The sequence below is a fragment of the Schistocerca piceifrons genome, chromosome 8 (assembly GCF_021461385.2).
Source record: "Schistocerca piceifrons isolate TAMUIC-IGC-003096 chromosome 8, iqSchPice1.1, whole genome shotgun sequence".
Taxonomy (NCBI): Eukaryota; Metazoa; Arthropoda; class Insecta; order Orthoptera; family Acrididae; genus Schistocerca; species Schistocerca piceifrons.
Genome location: NC_060145.1, coordinates 274,023,266 through 274,044,714, shown reverse-complemented (window position 1 = coordinate 274,044,714; position 21,449 = coordinate 274,023,266). Strand labels below are relative to the sequence as shown.

Below are 21,449 nucleotides of genomic sequence, written 5' to 3'. Positions count from 1 at the left end.
GATTGTGCTTGCAATTTCTCTCTGAGTGATACGACGATCTTCCTGAATCAATCTGTCAACATTTTGCTTGTGAAACTCGGTCGTTGCTGTCACAGAACGTCCAACTCTTTGTTTGTCCAGCAGATCCGTTGTTCCCGCCTCAGCATCTTTAAACTTACTCGTCCAACGACGCACAGTACTCACATCAACACAATCACCATAAACTGCTTTCATTCTCTGATGAATCTCCTTTGGGGTGACACCTTCTTCTGTCAAGAATTCAATGAGTACATGTTGCTTAAATCGCTTTGGCCGACCGTCTGCACAGGGTTCCATATTTTACACTGTAATAACACAAACGTTCACTGCTAAGGTTTCCCGCCAACTGGATCTGTAGAAGAGAGGATACGGAAAAAGCCAGTACTTGCCACATACCGATGCTGCCAACTGTTTAACAGTTACGAAGGTGGTGGTAGTACTTTTAGTCAACCCTCGTATGTTACTGTTCTGTAATTTTGCGATTCTCTTCTTTTAGCTTTGTTATATACAGGTGTCACCTCGCTTTTTACTGGTAGTCTGAGACTCTGCGTTGGATGAGAGACACACGCTAAATGCAAGGTGAGTAAGGGGTCAGTGAAATTATGCAGTGTGGCTGTATACTTTTGTTTAGTTTCTCTTCGCTTTGCACATGTTGGGTAACAACTTCCCAATAGAGTTAATAGATATTCAGGAAGCAAGAACCACCCTGAAAAGTGAAGAGAAGGCCGGATTTACAGTTTATAGCAAGAAATAATACAAATATAGAAACATTGAGGTCCTCAGAGTTTGCAGTAATTTGCATTTTGAAGCTTGTTCTGTACAGGTAGAGTTCAGGGGATTTGAGTTATTTATGATACATTTACAGGCATTATCAATGTATTTAATTTTTAAAGGGGATGACATACCGTAATATTAGATGGATATTTTAAGTTAAATGTTTAAGGAAAACGAATGCTATAGCTGCATTCTAAAGTGAGTTCTCATTTCATATAACCTAATTTTCCCTCACACAATTTATAACAAGTGCTATGAAAATCAGCAGCATTTACTAATGATAACATTTCTATAGACACATCGAGAATGCTCAGACATTGTACACATACTTTCAGTTAAACTACGGTACTAATGAGTGAATAATTATTTAAATAAAAAGCTGATTAATATAACACATTTTTAAGTTGGGCAAAAATATAAAATAGTACGGGTTCCTAACCCCATACCGATAGCCCTAAAATTGTGTTTGTGAATTTTTATAAGCTGTGACAGTACTTGTAAAACTTAAAACGAAAAACGTGGGGCGTATGCAATAGAAAATAGAGCATGAATAGCTCACTAAGTCACCAACAGTTTTATGGCACTGCAGATTACATAAAATGTTGCTTGATTTTGCTCAACGACAACTACTCTCTACACTCCCTACCAATGTCAGCTGCATGCGTCCCACTATTCGGTTTTCAGTTCTACAAGTATTATCATAGCTATTAAAATTTCGCAAGCATAAATTTTCAGGAATATCTGCAAGTGGCTAACAGAAATTAATTTTCCTTCAGTTTTCCACCTTAAAAACGTACTGCAATGAAAAGTTTTTTTTATGAATAATTATTTTCTGTTTTTTGTCTTGTATGTATGACATTTTATCAAAAGATTTCAAAAAATTTTCTGAGGTTACAGCAGAAAAGTTTGGTAAATTTCAGCTCCTCTTCACCACAGACGACTATTATATTGCTCCCTTCCACATTTATCTCTCCAGTGAAGGTAAAAATTAGACAGAATACGGCTCAAACGGTGGCTTACCGGCATTGTTAATGTCGTGAAATATTTGTGATTTGAACAGTGAGAATGGGAAATAGCAGTGGTAAACAAAGTACGCCAAATATCAGACACGAAAGCGACTAATATTGCATCCAGTCATGAGTTTTGTGAAAGTTCAAGTTTCTAGATCATCGAGAAAATATTTTGAAATCGAACATAAAATTTGCACCGAACAGATAGACAGAAAAACACAAGCACCCTCCGCTACACACTGGACACGAAAGTCACTTAATATTGCACTGCCATCCAGTTCTGGGCGCTGATGAATGCTCATCGGCAAGTTAATTTAAAATCAACTGGAAAATTTGTATGTAACACACATACAAACAAGAAAGCGACCTAACATAAATGTATTGAAAAGGAAATGAGAACTAATAAGTGAAAAAGAATTGTATTACAGAGTAGTACACAAAATACTTGGTGTCAATGAAATGTATAATGCGGACTGTAAAGTGACCCACAGTTTCCAAGAAAAGCGTTTCAAAAGAAGTTTAACAAATTTCAGTTGCCGTTATTCGCTTACTTGCTAATATTTGTGGATGTACGGAGAAAAACAGCCACTGCTACTAAACATAACAGTTCTCGAGAGAAAATTCGTCCTTAAAACTGCCTGTGGTTGCGTGATAGCTCACTCGTATGTGGCGCTGTCAAAGCGTGTGCCAGAGGTCCGTTGCACATGTGTGGTGTGCTTATAGAAGCGTGGCAATTTGCTGCGTCACAATGCAGCAGGGGCCGTATTTAATAGTAAAGGCAGTACGTCAGGCCCGCCGCACACAGCAGCCTCGCTAAGTGCCAATCTGTGAAGCCGCACGGCCATACATCCCTGGAGACCGACTGTGACAGTAGGCCAATCACTGTTGGTCTCCGGCAACTACCGCCAGACTCAGCGAAGTTGATTCGTCCTCTCTCCCGAAAAATGTAGATGAGTGAACACGACGTGCATCGGCTACTACACTGATCAGCACGAAAAGGAAACACTTCAATTTCTTAGAAAAAGCTTAATTTTAAACTTTCTATTTCAAATTCCCGTTCCTTTTATAGCACTAATCTACTATTTTGTGCTAAAATATGTGACCCCACCTAGTTGCCCAACAAAAAAGACGATAATAAACAAAAGACTCAAGGGATGCGGAAGTAACGCGAATGGAAACACAAATAAATTTGGAGGAAGGTTAAGAAGGTAACGCATTTATACCCTGGTTTCCTACATTTCACAGGCATCTCTTCGTTTCTTCAAACGCGTACTTTGCCTCCTATGGCATCAATCTCATGCAGCAAACTATCATTGATGTTCCTGTTTAATGCTGCAATGTCCTCTTGAGAAATTATCTCCCATTGCTTCAGGAGGCCCTCTCGCAAGCCCTGTAAGCTCTCAGTAGTGGAGATGGCTCCTTCTTCTCGGCTGATCCCATAGATGTTCAACAACATTCAAATCAGGGCTTCGAGAAGGCCAAGCCATAGCACGAATCTGGGCTTCGTTCAACAACACTTGCACAATCCTCGCAACGTGTGGACATGCACTGTCAGCCATTAATGTACACTGAGGTGACAAAAATCATGCGATAGCGATATGGACATATACTGATGGCGGCAGTATTGCATTGACAGGGTATTATAGGGCAGTGCATTGGCAGAGCTGTCACCTGTACTCAGGTGATTCACGTAAATAGGTTTCCACGCGATTATGGTCGCACGATGGGGATTACCAAATTTAGAACGCAGAATGGTAGTCGGAACTTGACGTATGAGACATTGCATTTCGGAAATCGTTAGGGAATTCAGTATTCCGAGATCCATGGAGTCAAGAGTGTGGCGAGAATACCATATTTCAGTCATTACCTCTCACCATAGGCAACGCTGTGGCCGACGGCCTCAACTTAACGAGTCACAGCAGCGGCGTTTGCGTAGAATTGTCAGTGCTCGCTGACGAACAACACTGCGTGAAATAAGCACAGAAATCAGTGTGGGACGTAAGACGAATGAATTCGTTAACACAGTGCGATGAAATGTGGCTATGGTAGCCTTTGCTAGCAGCACGACATCGCCTGCAGCGCCATTCCTGGGCTCGTGAACATTTCATTTTTTTCCCACCAGTTTTCTAATTGATAGAGCGATTGCCCGCAAAGACAAAGGTTCCGAGTTCGAGTCGGTTTGGCACACAATTTTAATCTGTCGGGAAGTTTCATATCAGCTCACAGTTCGCTGCAGAATGAAAATTTCATTCTGGGGACATCCCCCAGGCTGTGGCTAAGCCAAGTCTCCGCAATATCCTTTCTTCCAGTACTTCTGCTAGATCTGCAGAAGGGGTTCTGTGAAGTTTTGAAGGCAGGAGACGAGGCCCTGGTGGAGTTGGAACTGTGAGGACGGGTCGTGAGTCGTGCTTGGGTAGCTCAGATGGTAGAGCACTTCCCGCGTAAGGCAAAGGTCCCGAGTTCGAGTCTCGGTCCGGCACACAGTTTTAGTGTGGCAGGAAGTTTCATATCAGCACACACTTTGCTGCAGAGTGGAAATTTCACGCGAGGCTTATGACTGGTTTTAAGTGGCCCACCGTGAATTTCTCTCCTGTGCTAATCTCTTCATGTCAGAGTGGCACTAGCAAAATTTGTCCTCAACTGTACACTGTATGTATTCCAGTCTCTGTATTCCTCCATAGTTTCGACCCTCTATAGCTCCCTCTGTCAGGCGCTCGTGGCCTCGCGGTAGCGTTCTCTCTTCTCCAGCACGGGGTTCCGGGTTCGATTCCTGGCGGGGCGAGGGATTTTCACCTGACCCGAGATGACTAGGTGTTGTTGTGATGTCTTCATCATCATCCATCGCCATTAAACCGCGCGGGGTAACCACACCATCTAGGGCGTCTTGTCACGGTCCGTGCGGCTCCACCCCGTCGGAGGTTCGAATCCTCCTTCGGGCATGGGCGTGTGTGTTGTCCTTAGCCTAAGATAGTTTAAGTAGTGCGTAAGCTTAGGAACCGATGACCTCAGCAGTTTGGTCCCATAGGAAATTACCACAAATTTTCAGCCGACCGCGGTGGCCGTGCGGTTCTAGGCGCTTCAGTCCGGAACCGCGTGACTGCTACGGTCGCAGGTTCGAATCCTGCCTCGGGCATGGATGTGTGTGATGTGCTTGGGTTAGTTAAGTTTAAGTAGTTCTAAGTTCTAGGGGACAGATGACCTAAGATGTTAAGTCCCATAGTGTTCAGAGCCATTTGAACCATTTGAACAAATTTCCAAATCTCCATCCCCATTACGGTCGGAGGAAAGCAACGGCAAACCACCTCCATTTAGGACATTGCCTAGTACGGCGGTGCGGGTCTCCCGCATCGTTCCCTTACGCTCTCTCAAGAAGCACGGGACTTCATTTCCATAGCTCCCTGTAGGACCATGTAAGCTATTCCGTGTTGTCTTAACAGATGTCCTACCATCCTGTCCCTTGTTCTTGCCGGTGTTTTCCATAGATTCCTCTTCTCGTCGAATCTCCTGAGAACCTCCTCATTGCTTATCTCATAAGCACTTAATTTTCCGGAATACCACATCTCAAATGGTTGGTTTCTCTTTTTTTTCTGATTTTCCCACAGTCCACGTTCCACTACCATACAATATTGTGTTTCAAACGTACATTCTCAGAAATTTCTTCCTCAAATCAAGGTCTATGTTTGGTTCTAGTAGACTTCTCTTGGCCAGGAATGCCCTTTTTGCCAGTGCTTGTCTGCTTTTTATGTCCTCCGTGCTCCAACCGTCATGGGTTATTTTGCTGCCTAGGTAACAGAATTACTTAAATTTGCCAACTTCGTTATCACGAATTCCGAAGTTAGCTTTCTCACTATTCTCATTTCTGATACGCCTCGTTAGTGTCGTATTTCTTTACTTTACACTCACTCCGTATTCTGTACTCATTAGACTGTTCGTTCCATTCAGTCGATCTTTTAAGTCGTCTTCACTTTCACTGAGAATAGCAATGTCATCAGCGAATTTTGTCATTGATTACCTTTCATCCTAAATTTTAATTCCACTCTTGAACATTTCTTTTATTCCCGTTGTTGCTCTTCGAAATATAGATTGAACAGCAGTGGCGGAAGACTATATCCCTGTTTTGCACCATTTTTAATCCGAGCACTTCGTTCCTTATCTTCCACTCTTCCTGTTCCTTCTTCGTTCTTGTACATATTGTGTATCACTCTCCTTTCCCAATGGCTTACCGCTGTTTACCTCAGAACTTCGAACATCTTGCTTCATTTGACAATGTCTAATGCTTTTTGCGTGTCGACAAATCCTAGAAACGTATCTTGAGTTTTCTTCACTCTTGCTTCCATGATCAACCACAACGTCAGAATTGCCTCTCTAATGCCTTTATCTTTCCTACAGCTGAACTGATCCTCATCTAAAGCTTCGTCAGTTTTCTTTTCCATTCTTCTGTGTGGCTGTTAATCTTGATTTTGCGATAATTCTTTCACTTGTTGGCTCTTGCAACCTTCGGAATTGTATGATACTTTTTCCGAAATTCAGATGGTATATCGCCAGACTGAGTCACGCTACACACCAAAGCTAGTAGCCACTTTGTTGCCACTACCCCTAATGATTTTAGAAATTCTGACAGAATAATCCTATCCATCCCTTCCGCCTCATTCTTAAGTCTAACAAAGTTTTTTTTAATTGTAATTCTAATTGTGGACTCCCTATCTCTTCTATGTCTACTCCTGTTTCTCCTCCTATCACGTCATCAGACAAGTTTTGCCATGCGTAGAGGCCTTCAATGTACTTCTTCCACCTATCCGCACTCTCCTCTGCATTGAACAGTGGAATTCCCGCTGCACTCTTAATGTTATCATTCTTGCGTTTAATTTCACCGAAGGTTGTTTTGATTTTTCTATTCTCTGAGTCAGTTCTTTTGTCAATCATTTCTTTTTCAATTTATTCAGATTTCCCATGCAGCCATTTCTCCTTTGCTTCCCTGCAGTTCCTGTTTATTTCATTCCATTCATTGTATTAAACTCTCTCATTTCTAGTAACAAGTCAATATTCTTTCTTAATCCTTTCTTGTATTCTTACAGCTACAACCCCACTCTAACCCCCCATGAAATCACTGAATTAGCCGTTTAATATCCTGATATACTTTCCCTACCTCTTCATCTTCGGCATGCGACGTCGACGTGTATATCTGAACTATCGTTGTCGGTGCTGGGCCACTGTTCATTCTGATGAAAATTACCCTACCACCAAACTGTTCACAGTAGCTCACTTTTTGTCCTACCTTCTCATTCGTAACGAATCCAAGTCCCGTTATACAGTTTTCTGCTGCTGTTGGTATTACCCTATACCCATCTGACCTGCAATCCTTGTCTTCTTTCCATTTCACTTCATTAACCCCCACTGTATTTAGATTGATCCTCCGCATTTTCTAACTTTCCTATCATGTTAAGACATTTGACAGTCCACACCTCGAAGAAACCTAGACCACTGGAAAATTGTGGCCTGGTTAGATGAGTGACGGTTTTAGTTGGTAAGAGCTGATGGTAGGGTTCGAGTGTGGCGCAGACTCACGAAGCCACGGACACATGTTGTCAACAAGGACTGTGCAGGCTGGTGATGGATCAATAATCATATGGGCTGTGTTTACATGGAATTGAGTGTCTCCTCTATCCCAAGTGAACCTATCATTGACTGGAAATGTTTATGTCCTACTACTTGGAGAACATTTTCAGCCATTTATGGACTTTACGTTCCCGAAAAACGATGGAATTTTTGTGGATGACAGTACGGCATGTTACAGGGCCACAGTTGTTAGCGACTGGTTTGGAGAACATTCTGGACAATTCGTACTAATGATTGGGCCATCCAGATCGCCCGACATGAACCTCATCGAACATTAATGGGACATAATCGTAAGGTCAGTTCATGCGCAAACTCCGATACCGGCAAGGCTCTCGGAACTATGGATGGCTACGGAGGCAGCTCAGTGTATCTGCAAGGAACTTCCAACGACATCTTCGGTCCATGGCAAGTCGAATTGCTGCACTACGCCGGTAAAAAGTAGGTCCGACGTGACAATAGGAGGCATACTTCCACATAGCGAAGTGATGTAAGGCTCCCATGCTCCACGAAGACTAAATCTGTTCTTAGAGTCACACTGATTGCTGTCCACACCAGCAGAGAACCGTCACGAAAAGGCTTCCTGGATGAGCATAGGTAAGGGGAATACGTTTCCTGAAGATCTCTCCTGATCACTTCTGTATCGTCAGGTGTTAGCAGGTCAAATCGCGGCTCATCGTTGCGAAACTTAGTCGAGCGATGCGACGATCCCTGGTGATTTCTTGGGCTGCAGGAGGTCTTTTGGATTGCAGACTGGCTTTTTCCACTCTCCTTCGGACGGTTCCTTCACTAAAACTGACCACCTCGGACTTGATAGATTCGATTTAATGTTTCCATGGTGCTAATGTGACGGTTGACGAGAACTTTTAGCTGGAAAAAGTGACCATCATCTCTTGTCGATGTTTCTCTTTTCGGGTCTAACTCTTCTTTCCTTGCATAACCTCCAGTTTCCTGGTACCTTCCTACGTTTCTGGAAATGTGGAAGTTGTAGTTCTCAAAGTCTCTGCTATATACACTACTGGCCATTAAAGTTGCTACACCACGAAGATGACGTACTGCAGACACGATATTTAACCGACAGGAAGAAGATGTTGTGATCTGCAAATGATTAGCTTTTCAGAGCATTCACGCAAGGTTGTCGCCTGTGCCGACACCTACAATGCGCTGAAATGAAGAAAGTTTCCAACCGATTTCTCATACACAAACAGCAGTTGACCGGCGTTTCCTGGTGAAACGTTGCTGTGATGCCTCGTGTAAGGAGAAGAAATGCGTACCATCACGTTTCCGACTTTGATAACGGTCGGATTGTAGCCTATCGCGATTGCGACATTGCTGCTCGCGTTGGTCGAGATACAATGACTGTTAGCAGAACATGGAATCGTTGTGTTCAGGATGTTAGTACGGAACGCCGTGCTGGATCCCAACGGCTTCGTATCACTAACAGTCGAGATGACAGGTATCTTATCCGCATGGCTGTAACGGATCGTGCAGCCACGTCTCGATCCCTGAGTCAACAGATGGGGACGTTTTCAAGACAACAAGCATCTGCACGAACAGTTTGGCGACGTTTGCAGCTGCATGGACTATCAGTTCGGAGACCATGGCTGCAGTTACCCTTGACGCTGCATCACAGACAGGAGCGCCTGCCATGGTGTACTCAAGGACGAACCTGGGTGCACGAATGGCATAACGTCATTTTTTCGGATGAATCCAGGTTGTATTTACAGCATCGTGATGGTTGCATCCGTGTTTGGCGACATCGCGGTGAACGCACATTGGAAGCGTGTATCCGTCATCGCCATACTGGCGTATCATCCGGTGTGATGGTATGGGGTGCCATTGGTTACTCGTCTCGGTCACCTCTTGTTCGCACTGACAACACTTTGAACAGTGGGCGTTACATTTCAGATGTGTTACGACCCATGGCTCTACCCTTGATTCGATCCCTGCGAAACCCTACATTTCAGCAGGATTATGCGCGACCGCATGTCCAGGTCCTGTACGGGCCTTTCTGGATACAGAAAATGTTCGACTGCTGCCCTGGCCAGAACATTCTCCAGATCTCTCACCAACTGAAAACGTCTGGTCAATGGTGGCCGAGCAACTGGCTCCTCACAATGCGCCAGTCACTACTCTTGATGAATTGTGGTATCGTGTTGAAGCTGCATGGGCAGCTATACCTGTACACGCCATCCAAGCTCTGTTTGACTCAATGCCCAGGCGTATCAAGGCCGTTATTACGGCCAGAGGTTTTTGTTCTGGGTACTGATTTCTCAGGATCTATGCACCCCAATTGCATGAAAATGTAATCACGTGTCAGTTCTAGTATAATATATTTGTCGAATGAATACCCGTTTATCATCTGCATTTCTTCTTGGTGTAGCAATTTTAATGGCCAGTAGTGTATTACACGCTGCCACCATTTTCTAATGAAGCAACAGCTTTTGCAGCATCTTCAGAGTTTACGGACATGTTTACTCCGCAAAATACTGATAACATTAATCACAGAAAGATCCTACAAACACCTGCGATTGAGATGGTAACAGTACAAGGTACAACAGTACTGCCGCGCGGGACTAGCCGAGCGGTCTAGGGCGCTGCAGTCATGGACTGTGCGGCTGGTCCCGGCGGAGGTTCGAGTCCTCCCTCGGGCATGGTTGTGTGTGTTTGTCCTTAAGATAATTTAGGTTAAGTAGTGTGCAAGCTTAGGGACTGATGAACTTAGCAGTGAAGTTCCATAAGATTTAACACATTTGAACAGTTAAGTACTACGAGAGCGGGAAAACGTTATTACTTCGAAAAATGGGTCAAATGGGTCTGAGCACTATGAGACTTAATATCTGTGGTCATCAGTTCCCTAGAACTTAGAACTACTTAATCCTAACTAACCTAAGGACATCACTCACATCCATGCCCAAGGCAGGATTCGAACCTGCGACCGTAGCGGTCACGCGGTTCCAGACTGAAGCGCCTAGAACCGCACGGCCACACCGGCCGGCTCATTATTACTTCATGTGCACTGTTTTTCTTTTTTTCCCCAAATTGATCAGAGATAAAGGATCAAGGCTTAAGCAACAAGGGATCGACATTTCACTGTTCGTTTGCAAAGTAACTTACCATTAACGTCCCTAAGAAAAAATACTATACACTGATTAAATTGATAGCATATAATTGGTGCTTGTTGTTTCGGACACATATATTTAACTAAGGCCTTGACAGCCAATGATCCCTTCAGTGTAGATGCACAAAATGCTCGAATTCTTAAGGGAGTTGGCGAGATGCCGCGAGTAATGAGGCTAATGAGCAGGGACACCGCACCAGTAGTTTTTGGTACAAGCAGAGAATTTGGGTCTGACGAGAGGCGTGGTATGGTAGTCTACATCTACATCTACATGACTACTCTGCGATTCACATTTAAGTGCTTGGCAGAGAGTTCATCGAACCACAATCATACTATTTCTCTACCATTCCACTCCCGGCCGGCCGCGGTGGTCTCGCGGTTCTAGGCGCGCAGTCCGGAATCGTGCGACTGCTACGGTCGCAGGTTCGAATCCTGCCTCGGGCTTGGATGTGTGTGATGTCCTTAGGTTAGTTAGGTTTAAGTAGTTCTAAGTTCTAGGGGACTGATGACCACAGCAGTTGAGTCCCATAGTGCTCAGAGCCATTTGAACCATTCCACTCCCGAACAGCGAGCGGGAAAAAACGAACACCTAAACCTTTCTGTTCGAGCTCTGATTTCTCTTATTTTATTTTGATGATCATTCCTACCTATCTATGTAGGTTGGGCTCAACAAATATTTTCGCATTCGTAAGAGAAAGTTGGTGACTGAAATTTCGTAAATAGATCTCGCCGCGACGAAAAACGTCTTTGCTTTAATGTCTTCCATCCCAACTCGCGTATCATATCTGCCACATTCTCTCCCCTATTACGTGATAATACAAAACGAGTTGCCCTTTTTTGCACCCTTTCGATGTCTTCCGTCAATCCCGCGCAGCAATATTGTAACAGAGGACGAACGAGTGTAGTGTAAGCTGTCTCTTTAGTGGACTTGTTGCATCTTCTAAGTGTACTGCCAATGAAACGCAGCCTTTGGCTCGCCTTCCCCACAGTATTATCTGTGTGGTCTTTCCAACTGAAGTTGTTCGCAATTTTAACACCCAGGTACTTAGTTGAATTAACAGTCTTGAGAATTGTACTATTTATCGAGTAATCGAATTCCAACGTGTTTCTTTTGGCACTCATGTGGATCACCTGACACTTTTCGTTATTTAGCGTCAACTGCCACCTGCCACACCATACAGCAATCTTTTCTAAATCGCTTTGCAACTGATACTGGTCTTCGGATGACCTTACTAGACGCTAAATTACAGCATCATCTACGAACAACCTAAGAGAACTGCTCAGATTGTCACCCAGGTCATTTACATAGATCAGGAACAGCAGAGGTCCCAGGACGCTTCCCTGGGGAACACCTGATATCACTTCAGGTTTACTCGATGATTTGCAGTCTATTACTATGAACTGCGACCTTTCTGACAGGAAATCACGAATCCAGTCGCACAACTGAGACGATACCCCATAGGCCTGCAGCTTGATTAGAAGTCGGTGCGGTTATGGTGGCCACTGTGTCCAGATGGCATAGCGATCAGCGCATCTTTCTTAGTAAGCGGGAGACCTGGGTTAGAATCCCGATCCAGCACAAATTTTCAACTTGACCCATTGATATACAACGATCAGCCAAAACTTTATGACCACTGCTCACCGCGACGATAGATGACGCATGGTGGCGTTGTGGGACGTGACGCGGTAACATAAGTATGTAAGCGAGGCAGACACGGGTGAGGGATCACCTTAGCGAAGACATGGGATGCCAATGGGAAAATCGACTACGAAAAAGTGCAGATTATCATTATGCAGAGCCTCTGAACGAGTATTTCGAAAACCACGAAGCTGATCGTATGTCCACGTGCTACTCTCGTGAGTATCTACGGAAAGAGGTAGAAGGACAGTGAAACTACCAACAGGCGCTAAATGGTTGGACGTCCACTACTCTTTACAGAACGCAGATTTCAGAGGCTGGTCTGCTCTGTAAAGAAGGATAAATGGGAATTTGTCGCATCTCTGCCGAAAGAGCACAATGCTGGTGCACGGACAAGTGTGTCTATTCATGATACATTGTTGAATATGATGCTCCGTAGCAGGCTACTCCTTCGTGTTCACATGGTGACCCATGGTTAATCAGGCTTGTAGTGTGCACGGGACCAACGGTACTCGACCTTGGATCAATGTAAAGACGACGACTCTTCGGGCGAATCATATTTTTGCTGTAGTAGGTCGATGGTCGTCTCCACGAACTACGTCATCGAGGTGAACGGTGGTCCGAAACGGGGTGCGCGCCACAGACGCAGGCCTGTGGGAACAGTACCAGGCCACGGAAAAATTCTCCTGTGTTTGCATGAGACCTGTGAAAGTAATGGAAGATACGCTGACAGCTGCGAACCACCTGCATTCCTTCATATATACCACGACGGTGATGTGATAGTCCAGCAGTACAGTTGTCCGTGTCTCGGAGCCAGAACCGTACCACACTGGTTTGAGGAGCGTTATAGTGAACTCACTCGATGTCTCGGCGACCAAATTCGCCTGATGTAAGTCCTTTGGGAGCCATCTGGGTCACTATCGTGCACCATCAGCGGCCCATTATTTACGCGGATTACTTGACCTGTACGCAGATATCTAATGCCACATACCTCCACAAACTTACCAACAAACTGTCGGATCCCCAATACGCAAAAGGCGGACAAACAAACTATTAACCAGGTGGTCATAATATTATGGCTCATCAGCGTAAATCAGTGCTGACTGCCAGCTAATGTTTTTAATTCCTTTGTGTGTTAAATTGATGGTTACACATCATGTATTACGTGTTGTGTTTTTTTGTGCCCTAAATGACACATGTTAAGGCGATTAGATGAGAGATGTAGTGCCAGAATTTGAAAGCAAAGTAATTTTATTCTCAAATTCATCGGTAGTATTTTACAGTAGGAGCATATAACAGTAGTACCACTATGAATGGCCTTTGACAAGAGTAAAGACAATAGGTCGGCAGAGAATCGTGCTCAGTCCACGGAGAGCTGTCGGAAGGAGCCCTCCACGCCGAACAGGTCGGTGTGCGTCTTGGGTTTGCCGGGCCGCTTCGACTCGTCCACCCCGTACTTCTCGTCCTCCTTGAAGAACGCCGCATTCCTCTCAACGCGCTCTTTCCACGTATCTGCAAACAGAGTGACATCGTAAAACACATCCCATGTGGACAACTAAGTTTAAGGGAATTAGGAATGTCTGATGTTACGAATTTCCAGTCATTTGGTAACTCATTCTACAGTGATTCCTACACTAATGTTATAAAGTACACGTCGGCACAGCTAAATTCTCTTCCTTTGTTCTTGGTTGTTCCCTTTTCTTAACAGACAGGGATAGGGGTACGTCTACACATAGTCTAATATTACTTTATTATGAAATTTCATTGCAGATTAAAACTGTGTGCCGGACCGAGACTCGAACTAAGGTCCCCGAGTTCCAGTCTCGGTCCGGCACACAGTTCTAATCTGCCAAGAAGTTTCATATCATCACACACACCACTGCAGAATGAAAATGTCATTCTGGATACTTTATTATGCTTCTGTATTTGTGCTATTTCTCCCCCTTAGTAACATAAGACGAGTCGAAATGTCACGCAACGTCATATGTTTTTGAAATGCGTAAGTCGCATTACCCATACGAGATTGAGACACGGATACTAAGATATTCATATTTTTTTTCTTTTTTCCTACTTCCACTATTCTGGCCTCAAACGGGCCACTCGAGACCGACCTACCGTCATGTCGTCCTCTGCCAATGGCTTCTTTTGGACGCGATATGGAGGAGCGTGGGGTGAGCACACCACCCTCCAGGCTGTTGTCTGTTACACATCATACAAAAATTATACGCTCTTGAATATCTGCTGACGGCCAGACTATCGAGGCCAAACTGAGCCACACTGTACTGCCATAACGAAAGAAGATGTCATTTAAAGACACTCTGAACGGCAGTCAAATTACAAGCGGAATTCGTCTTTCTGCAAGTGTTACTTCTACATTGTTTAGGAATGATGAAACCAAGCGTATGATTGCTTGTATTTGACAGAGGCTCATATACATGTTTAAAATTTCAAGTTCACTACATTTGAGAAATATGGAACTTTATAGTATGGGCAACCATAGCTGTTGAAATTCATGGAAAACTGAACTTGAATAGACCGCAGAGAGCTATTATTGCATGATTTATTAACGATCGGTTTCGCTACGATAAGGCAGTACCTTCAGCTTGTTAATAGTGTCAGTACTTTATTCTTGTGATAACCAACAACAGGTTCCTCATTCCCCGCGCTGTTCGTCTCAATGCTCTGCCGCTGATTGTTTGTTGACGACTTCCTCTCTTCATGCGGTTGGATTACGTGACAACGACGTTGAGAGTGTCCCTGTGTTCTTATCTATGTGACACTACTAACAACCTCAAGTTGTTGCTTTAACGCAGCGGATCTGGTCCTTAATAAATCGTCACATAATAGCTGCTTCCGATTTGTTCTAGTTCAATTTAAAACGATTTGAAGAATGTTGAGATGATGGTCTTGAAGCCGTTTTTTCTCTATATTAATACAGAGTGATTCAGCTTCCCCTCCCTATGGGTTTTATGCAAGCCGTAATGCCTTCAAAACCCACACACGAAATTATCATATTCTCTCAGTGTCTACACACAAACTATTGTCCTAGAGAAAAAATGTGGGGGATCTTTCTGCAGGATTTTAAATGTGGTTAAAGTTTGTACTGGGATACGTTTTCGCCGGAGGCTCTAGTTTTCGAATTAGTCAAGAGAAACAGGAAAAAGTGACGTTCAAACTCAAAAACCTCCAGCGAAAACGAATCCGAGTACAAAATTTAACTACATTAACTGCAAAATGGTCTTATTCATTTTTTGTGTAGGACTGATAGTCTGCACATAGCGAGCGAGAAAATATGAAAAACTCACTTGTGGTTTTTGAAGGCATTGCGGGTTGCATAAAACTCATGGCAGGTTAATCTCCATGTATGTCAAGATCAGTAGCCAATGTAGTGATGCTGTTAAAGTAAACGAATAGTCAGTTATTTATTACCTGATCTTACATACTGCTGCCCTAATATATTTTACAGGGTATTTCACAATTCCTGTTACCGGACTCATAGGGGTTGTAAAGGGGAGTTAGTAGCTTTGATAAGGAACCCAAGTCCAGAAACGTACAGTTCGGATGTAATATAAGTTAGAAGATCAGTTCATTTTCAAATTTCCTGCTGCACGGTACACACATAAACTGAGAAGAGGCAGCTGTCGTCAGTTCTATTATGACGTCACATACCATTTTCATCCTCTTACAGAAACGGGAAAATGGCACGTTTTGCAACGAGAATGGCTGATTGTGCTGTTGCTCTGACGAGCCTCTCTCTCGTCTTTAAGAGAGCGTGCTTCGTCACGTAGGAGAGTACTTAAAGGCGAGTACCTGAAACATTGCCCATGCCATGGGCTCCAGTAAAGCACACAGGTCAGAGCTCTTTGCTTCCGCTGTGTTGTACCACGAAGCGTGGGATTTGAAAGTGAGCTGATTTTCAAACTTTAGTCCGATCAGCACATTTCCGGTCATGGGTTCCTTAGGAGAATTTATCTACCAAGTCCCCTCTATAACTCCTAAAAGCCTGTTTCAGGGCTTATGAGAGTACATAACGTTGCACACTTTGGATGACGTAAAAATCGCTGACAATGATTTGCACTTACTTTGCAATTTTTCAATAGGTCCTGCTTCTCCTCCGTACTCCTCTGGCAAAATCTTCTTGGGGACGTGCTTATAAAGAGACTCCAGATTGGGATGGATGAACATCTGAAATACATAAAACGTAAACATAACAACGTATTATTTTCTAAGCATTAAGAGGTGCTCTAACGCATAACATACTATTGAGACGTGTTCTAATAACAATACCGGTCGCTATACACACTTCCTTCTTGTTGCATAACTTTCCGTTGCGTTTTTTAGTCCCAAGACTGATATGAAGCAGCTCTCCACGCTAGTCTATCCTGCGTAAGCCTCTTCATTTCTCCATAATTACGGCAAGCTACACCCTCACTTACTGTATCCAAACTTTAATTACCCTCTATAGCAGTTCCCCAACCTCCTGCAACTGCCTCCATTTCCTTCCATTAGCAAACTTATTGTTTACTGACGCCTCAGAGTGTTTCCTATCAAACGATTATTTCTTTCAGTCAGATTTTACCATAATCCTCTTTTCTCCCTAATTAGATTCTGGGCATCTTATTAGTTATTCGAACAACCTATTCAATCTTCAACATTTATTGTAATATCACATTTCAAAAGCTACTATTCTCTTCTTGTCTATGCTGTTGCTCGCCCAATTTTGGCCTCCAGATAACTCTACAAGCGCTATAACTGTCCATATTCACTTCAATACACGTATAATTTTGATATGTTTCTTGTACTTTTGGAAATGCCATTTTGACTTTCTGATTGATTCGAAAATAGGCTAGGCCCGAAGCTAGTCATCAAGTTACAAAAACATGAAATTTTTTAGTTTTGGCATGTTTTTCGTTGTACTGATTAACAGAAGTTGCTGACCTGCAATTAGTCAAGTGTGCCGGAAGTTAGTAACTAAAATTTGTGTTAGATGCTAAAAAATTTCTATCAAGAAAAAGTTTTCGTATTGTTCCCACTCAACGTTTAATATCTTCCGTAGTACTTCGAACGTTCTCATTTATTCTCATCTACTACTTTAAGTGTCTCATTTTCCAAGAAAAATGAGAAGGTTCTCCTTCTTCTGTTACTACTACCTTTTCCCGTTACTAACGGGGTCGGCGTTGTTATGTATCGGTTTTGGTTGTGTCTCTGGCAATTGCTGACCGAGTGCCCTTTCTGACGCCTCAAATCCCGCCGGTCACTGCATTATGTGTTGTGAGATGTAACGTCTGAAATTTGGTATTTTCGGCACAATCTTGACACTGTGATCTCGGAATACTGAATTCCCTAACGAATTCCGAAATGGAATGGCCCACGTGTCTAGCTCCATCTACCATGCCGCGTTCAAAGTCTGTTAGTTCCCTTCGTGCTGCTGTAATCACGTTGGCATATTTTGACATGAATCACGTGAGTACAAATGACAGTTCCGCCAATACACTGCTCTTTTATAGCTTGTGTACGCTGTACTACCGCCATCAGTGTATGTGCATATCGCTATCCCATGACTTCCTTTATCTCAGTGTATGTACCGGAACTGTTGTAGGGTAGCTTACAGAGGTGGTAATACGGAACAAAAGAAGAAAAAATGTCTGGTAAAAATGAGCTATAGCATGAATACCTTAAGAGCTACGGGCACTTTTTCATCTACGATACTGTGAAACACATCTCTTCTACTGAACAAGTCCCTGTAGTTCTTAAAGTATGCATTTCAGAGATCACGTTTACTGGACATTTTTCCTTATTATGGTCCATACTAGCACGTCTGTAAGTTACCTACCCTATAATCTTTGCAAAGCAATACTGATGACGTATTGCACTGTCAGAGATATCAGAACTATTTTCGTTTACAACAATCGACTCGTTCGTCTCCGAATCATGGTCTCTCACCTCAAAGTGATACATTTATCCTTCTCCATAACCCTTGAAACTTTCTCATACTGTCAAGAAATCATTGTAATTTCAAGGCATCATCAATTCCGTTCAACTGCACTTCCAAGTCCTCTGCCGTCTGTGACAGAATTACAATGCCATCAGCAAACAATACCTTTTTCATTTCTTCTCCTTGAATTTTAATTACAATTCTAAATTTCTGTTTGCTTTCCTTTAGTGCTTTTTCAGTGTCGAATAATGTCGGAATAGGCTGCATGTCTGTGTCACTCTTTCCTCATCTTTTGCCTCCCTTTCAAGTCCTACGACTCTTGTAGCTACTCTCTAGTTTTCTATTCTGATAACCATTCACTCCCTGTATTTTACCCCTCTTGCACTTATAATTTCAAAGAATGTGCTACAGCCAGAATTTCCATCTAACCAATAAATGTTAGAAACGAAAGTAAGTTTAATTATTAATTGTACGTATTTAAAGCTTATGAATTCAGATAACGAGACATGTTTAGAATAATAAGTAATATTGAAGACACTCTTTGCTTTATGTGCACTTTTTCTAGGGTATCCATTAAATCCAGATTGAAACATGTTATGTAAAGAAGTATTTGACCTGATTCTGCGCCAGAAATGTTTCTAGAGTGCATGTTAATGGTACTGAGGATTCATATTTTAAATTACAACCGACACTTACATATATTTGAGTACATACCCTTTTCTTGAACTTCTCTTTAAGGAAACCCTCGAAAAACGAGAATATTTTCTCGAGGCCAGGATTGCTGTTGATAATGTGGAAGCCTTGAGGCCGAAGCGGATATGCTTCCTGTAAGAAGAGAAAAGAAAGAAATTTTACCACTTGGAGACGAAGCGAAACTCACCTCTTGACGAGCTAACCAAGAGTTAAACTTTGAAAACTCATCAACCCGTTCCATTCGACTTGTTATTTACTGTTTTCCAACACTTCATAAAGCAAGAGCGACAATTTCGGTGGGAAACAATATTTAAACTTTGTGTGGTTTTGAGTCTCATGAACTGTCACTGTCCTTTGATTTCGTATTGCATCGAACTGGAACGAATTACCAACAGAGAGACACAGACGGATGTGGTAGTATTGAGAGAAGTAATCGTTGGGACGTCGTGTAGTGGTTCTCATGGAATGCTGAGCCATCTTGGTGTGGCTGTGTTTGCAGCGCGGATGGCAAGAAGTTACTGAAGTACAGACCTGTATCATGCTACAAACGGAAATAGGTATGGAGTATAGTATTAGTCGACATGAGCGGCGATCCTTGAGAGGTGGAATGCTAACCCTGGGTAGGCGCTGATCTTTCTTGTTGAGTATTTTAATTTTTTTAGACTAAGCGAAATAATATTTTGGAACAACCTTGTTAGATGACAGAAACTTGCAACATGTAAGAGTACTGAGATGCACAGGAAAGGTGTTGATGGGAACTGGTGATCAGAAGTAAGGTATCGTTTGAAATAGAAAATTAGTGGCTGGGAAAGCAGTGTGCAGAACATTATACTCCATTACCACCGTCCAATAACGCCGTATCCAGAGACTGGAGCAACTATCAATTAGTATGAAGCAATCCCCGTTGCTCAGATCGCGAAGTTAGTTTTGATGCGAAGACATCTTCCAGACTCATGCGCGATAGGTACGACAATTGTATTGATGGACAACATACAGAATTATGCCATCATTTTTCGTTGCTATTTACATTTCTAAAACTATAAAACCATGTGTCAGTCATATTCCAATGATAGTCGACAGGTCACTTCTCACCTTGGTGCTATTACAGATTTATGGGTTTAAATAACCAACAACACAGCTGGTAAGCTGGGGTCCTTGGGAGTGGGCAAACAATTCGTCGCAACAGCAACGAAATACTGCTGACTCACGAATAAAATTACATGTAAATCCTGAAAAGAGTGGTAAATTATAATTGGGAACTAAAAAAATATAATGGATGAAAGTAAAATAGAAAAGAAACCACATCGACCAATAAATTCCACAACTCGAGCAGAGCCAATTAGAAAGACACGTGAACAGGGTGGAATGAAGGAATGAGTTACAAGACAAAAACCACGGCAGGTTGTAGCTCACGTTTACAGCAGTGGCGAACACAGATGAAGGTGGGGGCGTGGGAGGTACCAAAAGGCAGTGTAACACATGACACAGCAGCCAATAGCATCATTCCACTGTGTCTGTACGGAGCGTATGCCGCAGGTTGTAAATAGAACATTAAACACTCACTTTCGTATTGGTGTTCGTATGGTGATATGCATAATCCCCAAGAGTGCGTGTTGTGCACGCTAGACGCCATGCATTTGCTTGCCTACTTGGCCCTCGACTGTCAAGCCCGCAAGCCGGCCGGAGTGGCAGTGCGGTTCTAGGCGCTACAGTCTGGAGCCAAGCGACCGCTACGGTCGCAGGCTCGAATCCTGCCTCGGGCATGGATGTGTGTGACGTCCTTAGGTTACTTAGGTTTAATTAGTTCTAAGTTCTAGGCGACTGATGACCTCAGAAGTTGAGTCGCATAGTGCTCAGAGCCATTTGAACCATTTTTTGACAAGCCAGCAGCCAGTACAAAATACAACAGCCTTGTTACGTGACACGTCAAACTATTCTTTTGGTGACAGAGCACTCTCTCCCTCTCATGCTATGTCTGTCTGTATGTCTGTTGTCCTTTAGTACAGCTGTATTGTGAATCTTCTAACATGTCATTACTGGCAGCTCCTGGGCTGGTCTTCTGGGGTCCGTTTCCAGTGTCCAGGAGACGGGGGCATTGTCTAACCTGGAGATGGTGATCGGACTTCTCTTGTTTAAAAACTAGTGACTTTTCCTTGGCAGCATGGAACTTCTGTTAAGGATACAGGGTACTTATAAATGATGGAAAAATCGAAATTTTTTATAGCTTTATTAACTTCTATAGTCTTTCCTAATTACTTTGATATATACATTATAGGGTTTCAAATGGAAAATGATTGATATATACCAAATTATAAAGTTACGGTCATGTATGCCACCACGCTGCCTTTATTTCTGTTACAGAAACCAGTATTATTTCGAAAAGAACTGTGAATTTTCTGTTTTCAGCGATTATGCGTATGATATATTGTGTATCTTCCTAACAGTGCAGGTTTCCAGTGTCTGCAAATTATTATCTTTGCTACTTTTTACTTTTGTTTCACCGAAACAGTTTGTTCACGTATTAATAAATATTTGTTGCCAAAGTGTTACATATATTTGCGGAAGTACATATCCTTTAGTATGCAATAAATATGCCATGCGTCAATAACTTCAGTAAAAGGAAATTCCGTGATAACCAGTTCACAA

At 42.9% G+C, this 21,449-nt stretch overlaps 1 protein-coding gene across 1 annotated transcript in view; it reads right to left on the bottom strand.

Moving 5' to 3' along the window:
• Positions 1–13,535: 13,535 nt before the first annotated feature.
• Positions 13,536–21,449, bottom strand: part of LOC124712268 (alpha-tocopherol transfer protein-like) — a 36,313-nt gene continuing 28,399 nt past the window's right edge. Inside the window, exons 4-6 of the mRNA XM_047242562.1 lie at positions 18,825–18,935; positions 16,258–16,360; positions 13,536–13,687 (exon numbers count right to left, since the gene is read on the bottom strand). Coding sequence (XP_047098518.1) covers positions 13,536–13,687; positions 16,258–16,360; positions 18,825–18,935 — 366 coding nt within the window. The remainder of the gene's footprint in view (positions 13,688–16,257; positions 16,361–18,824; positions 18,936–21,449) is intronic.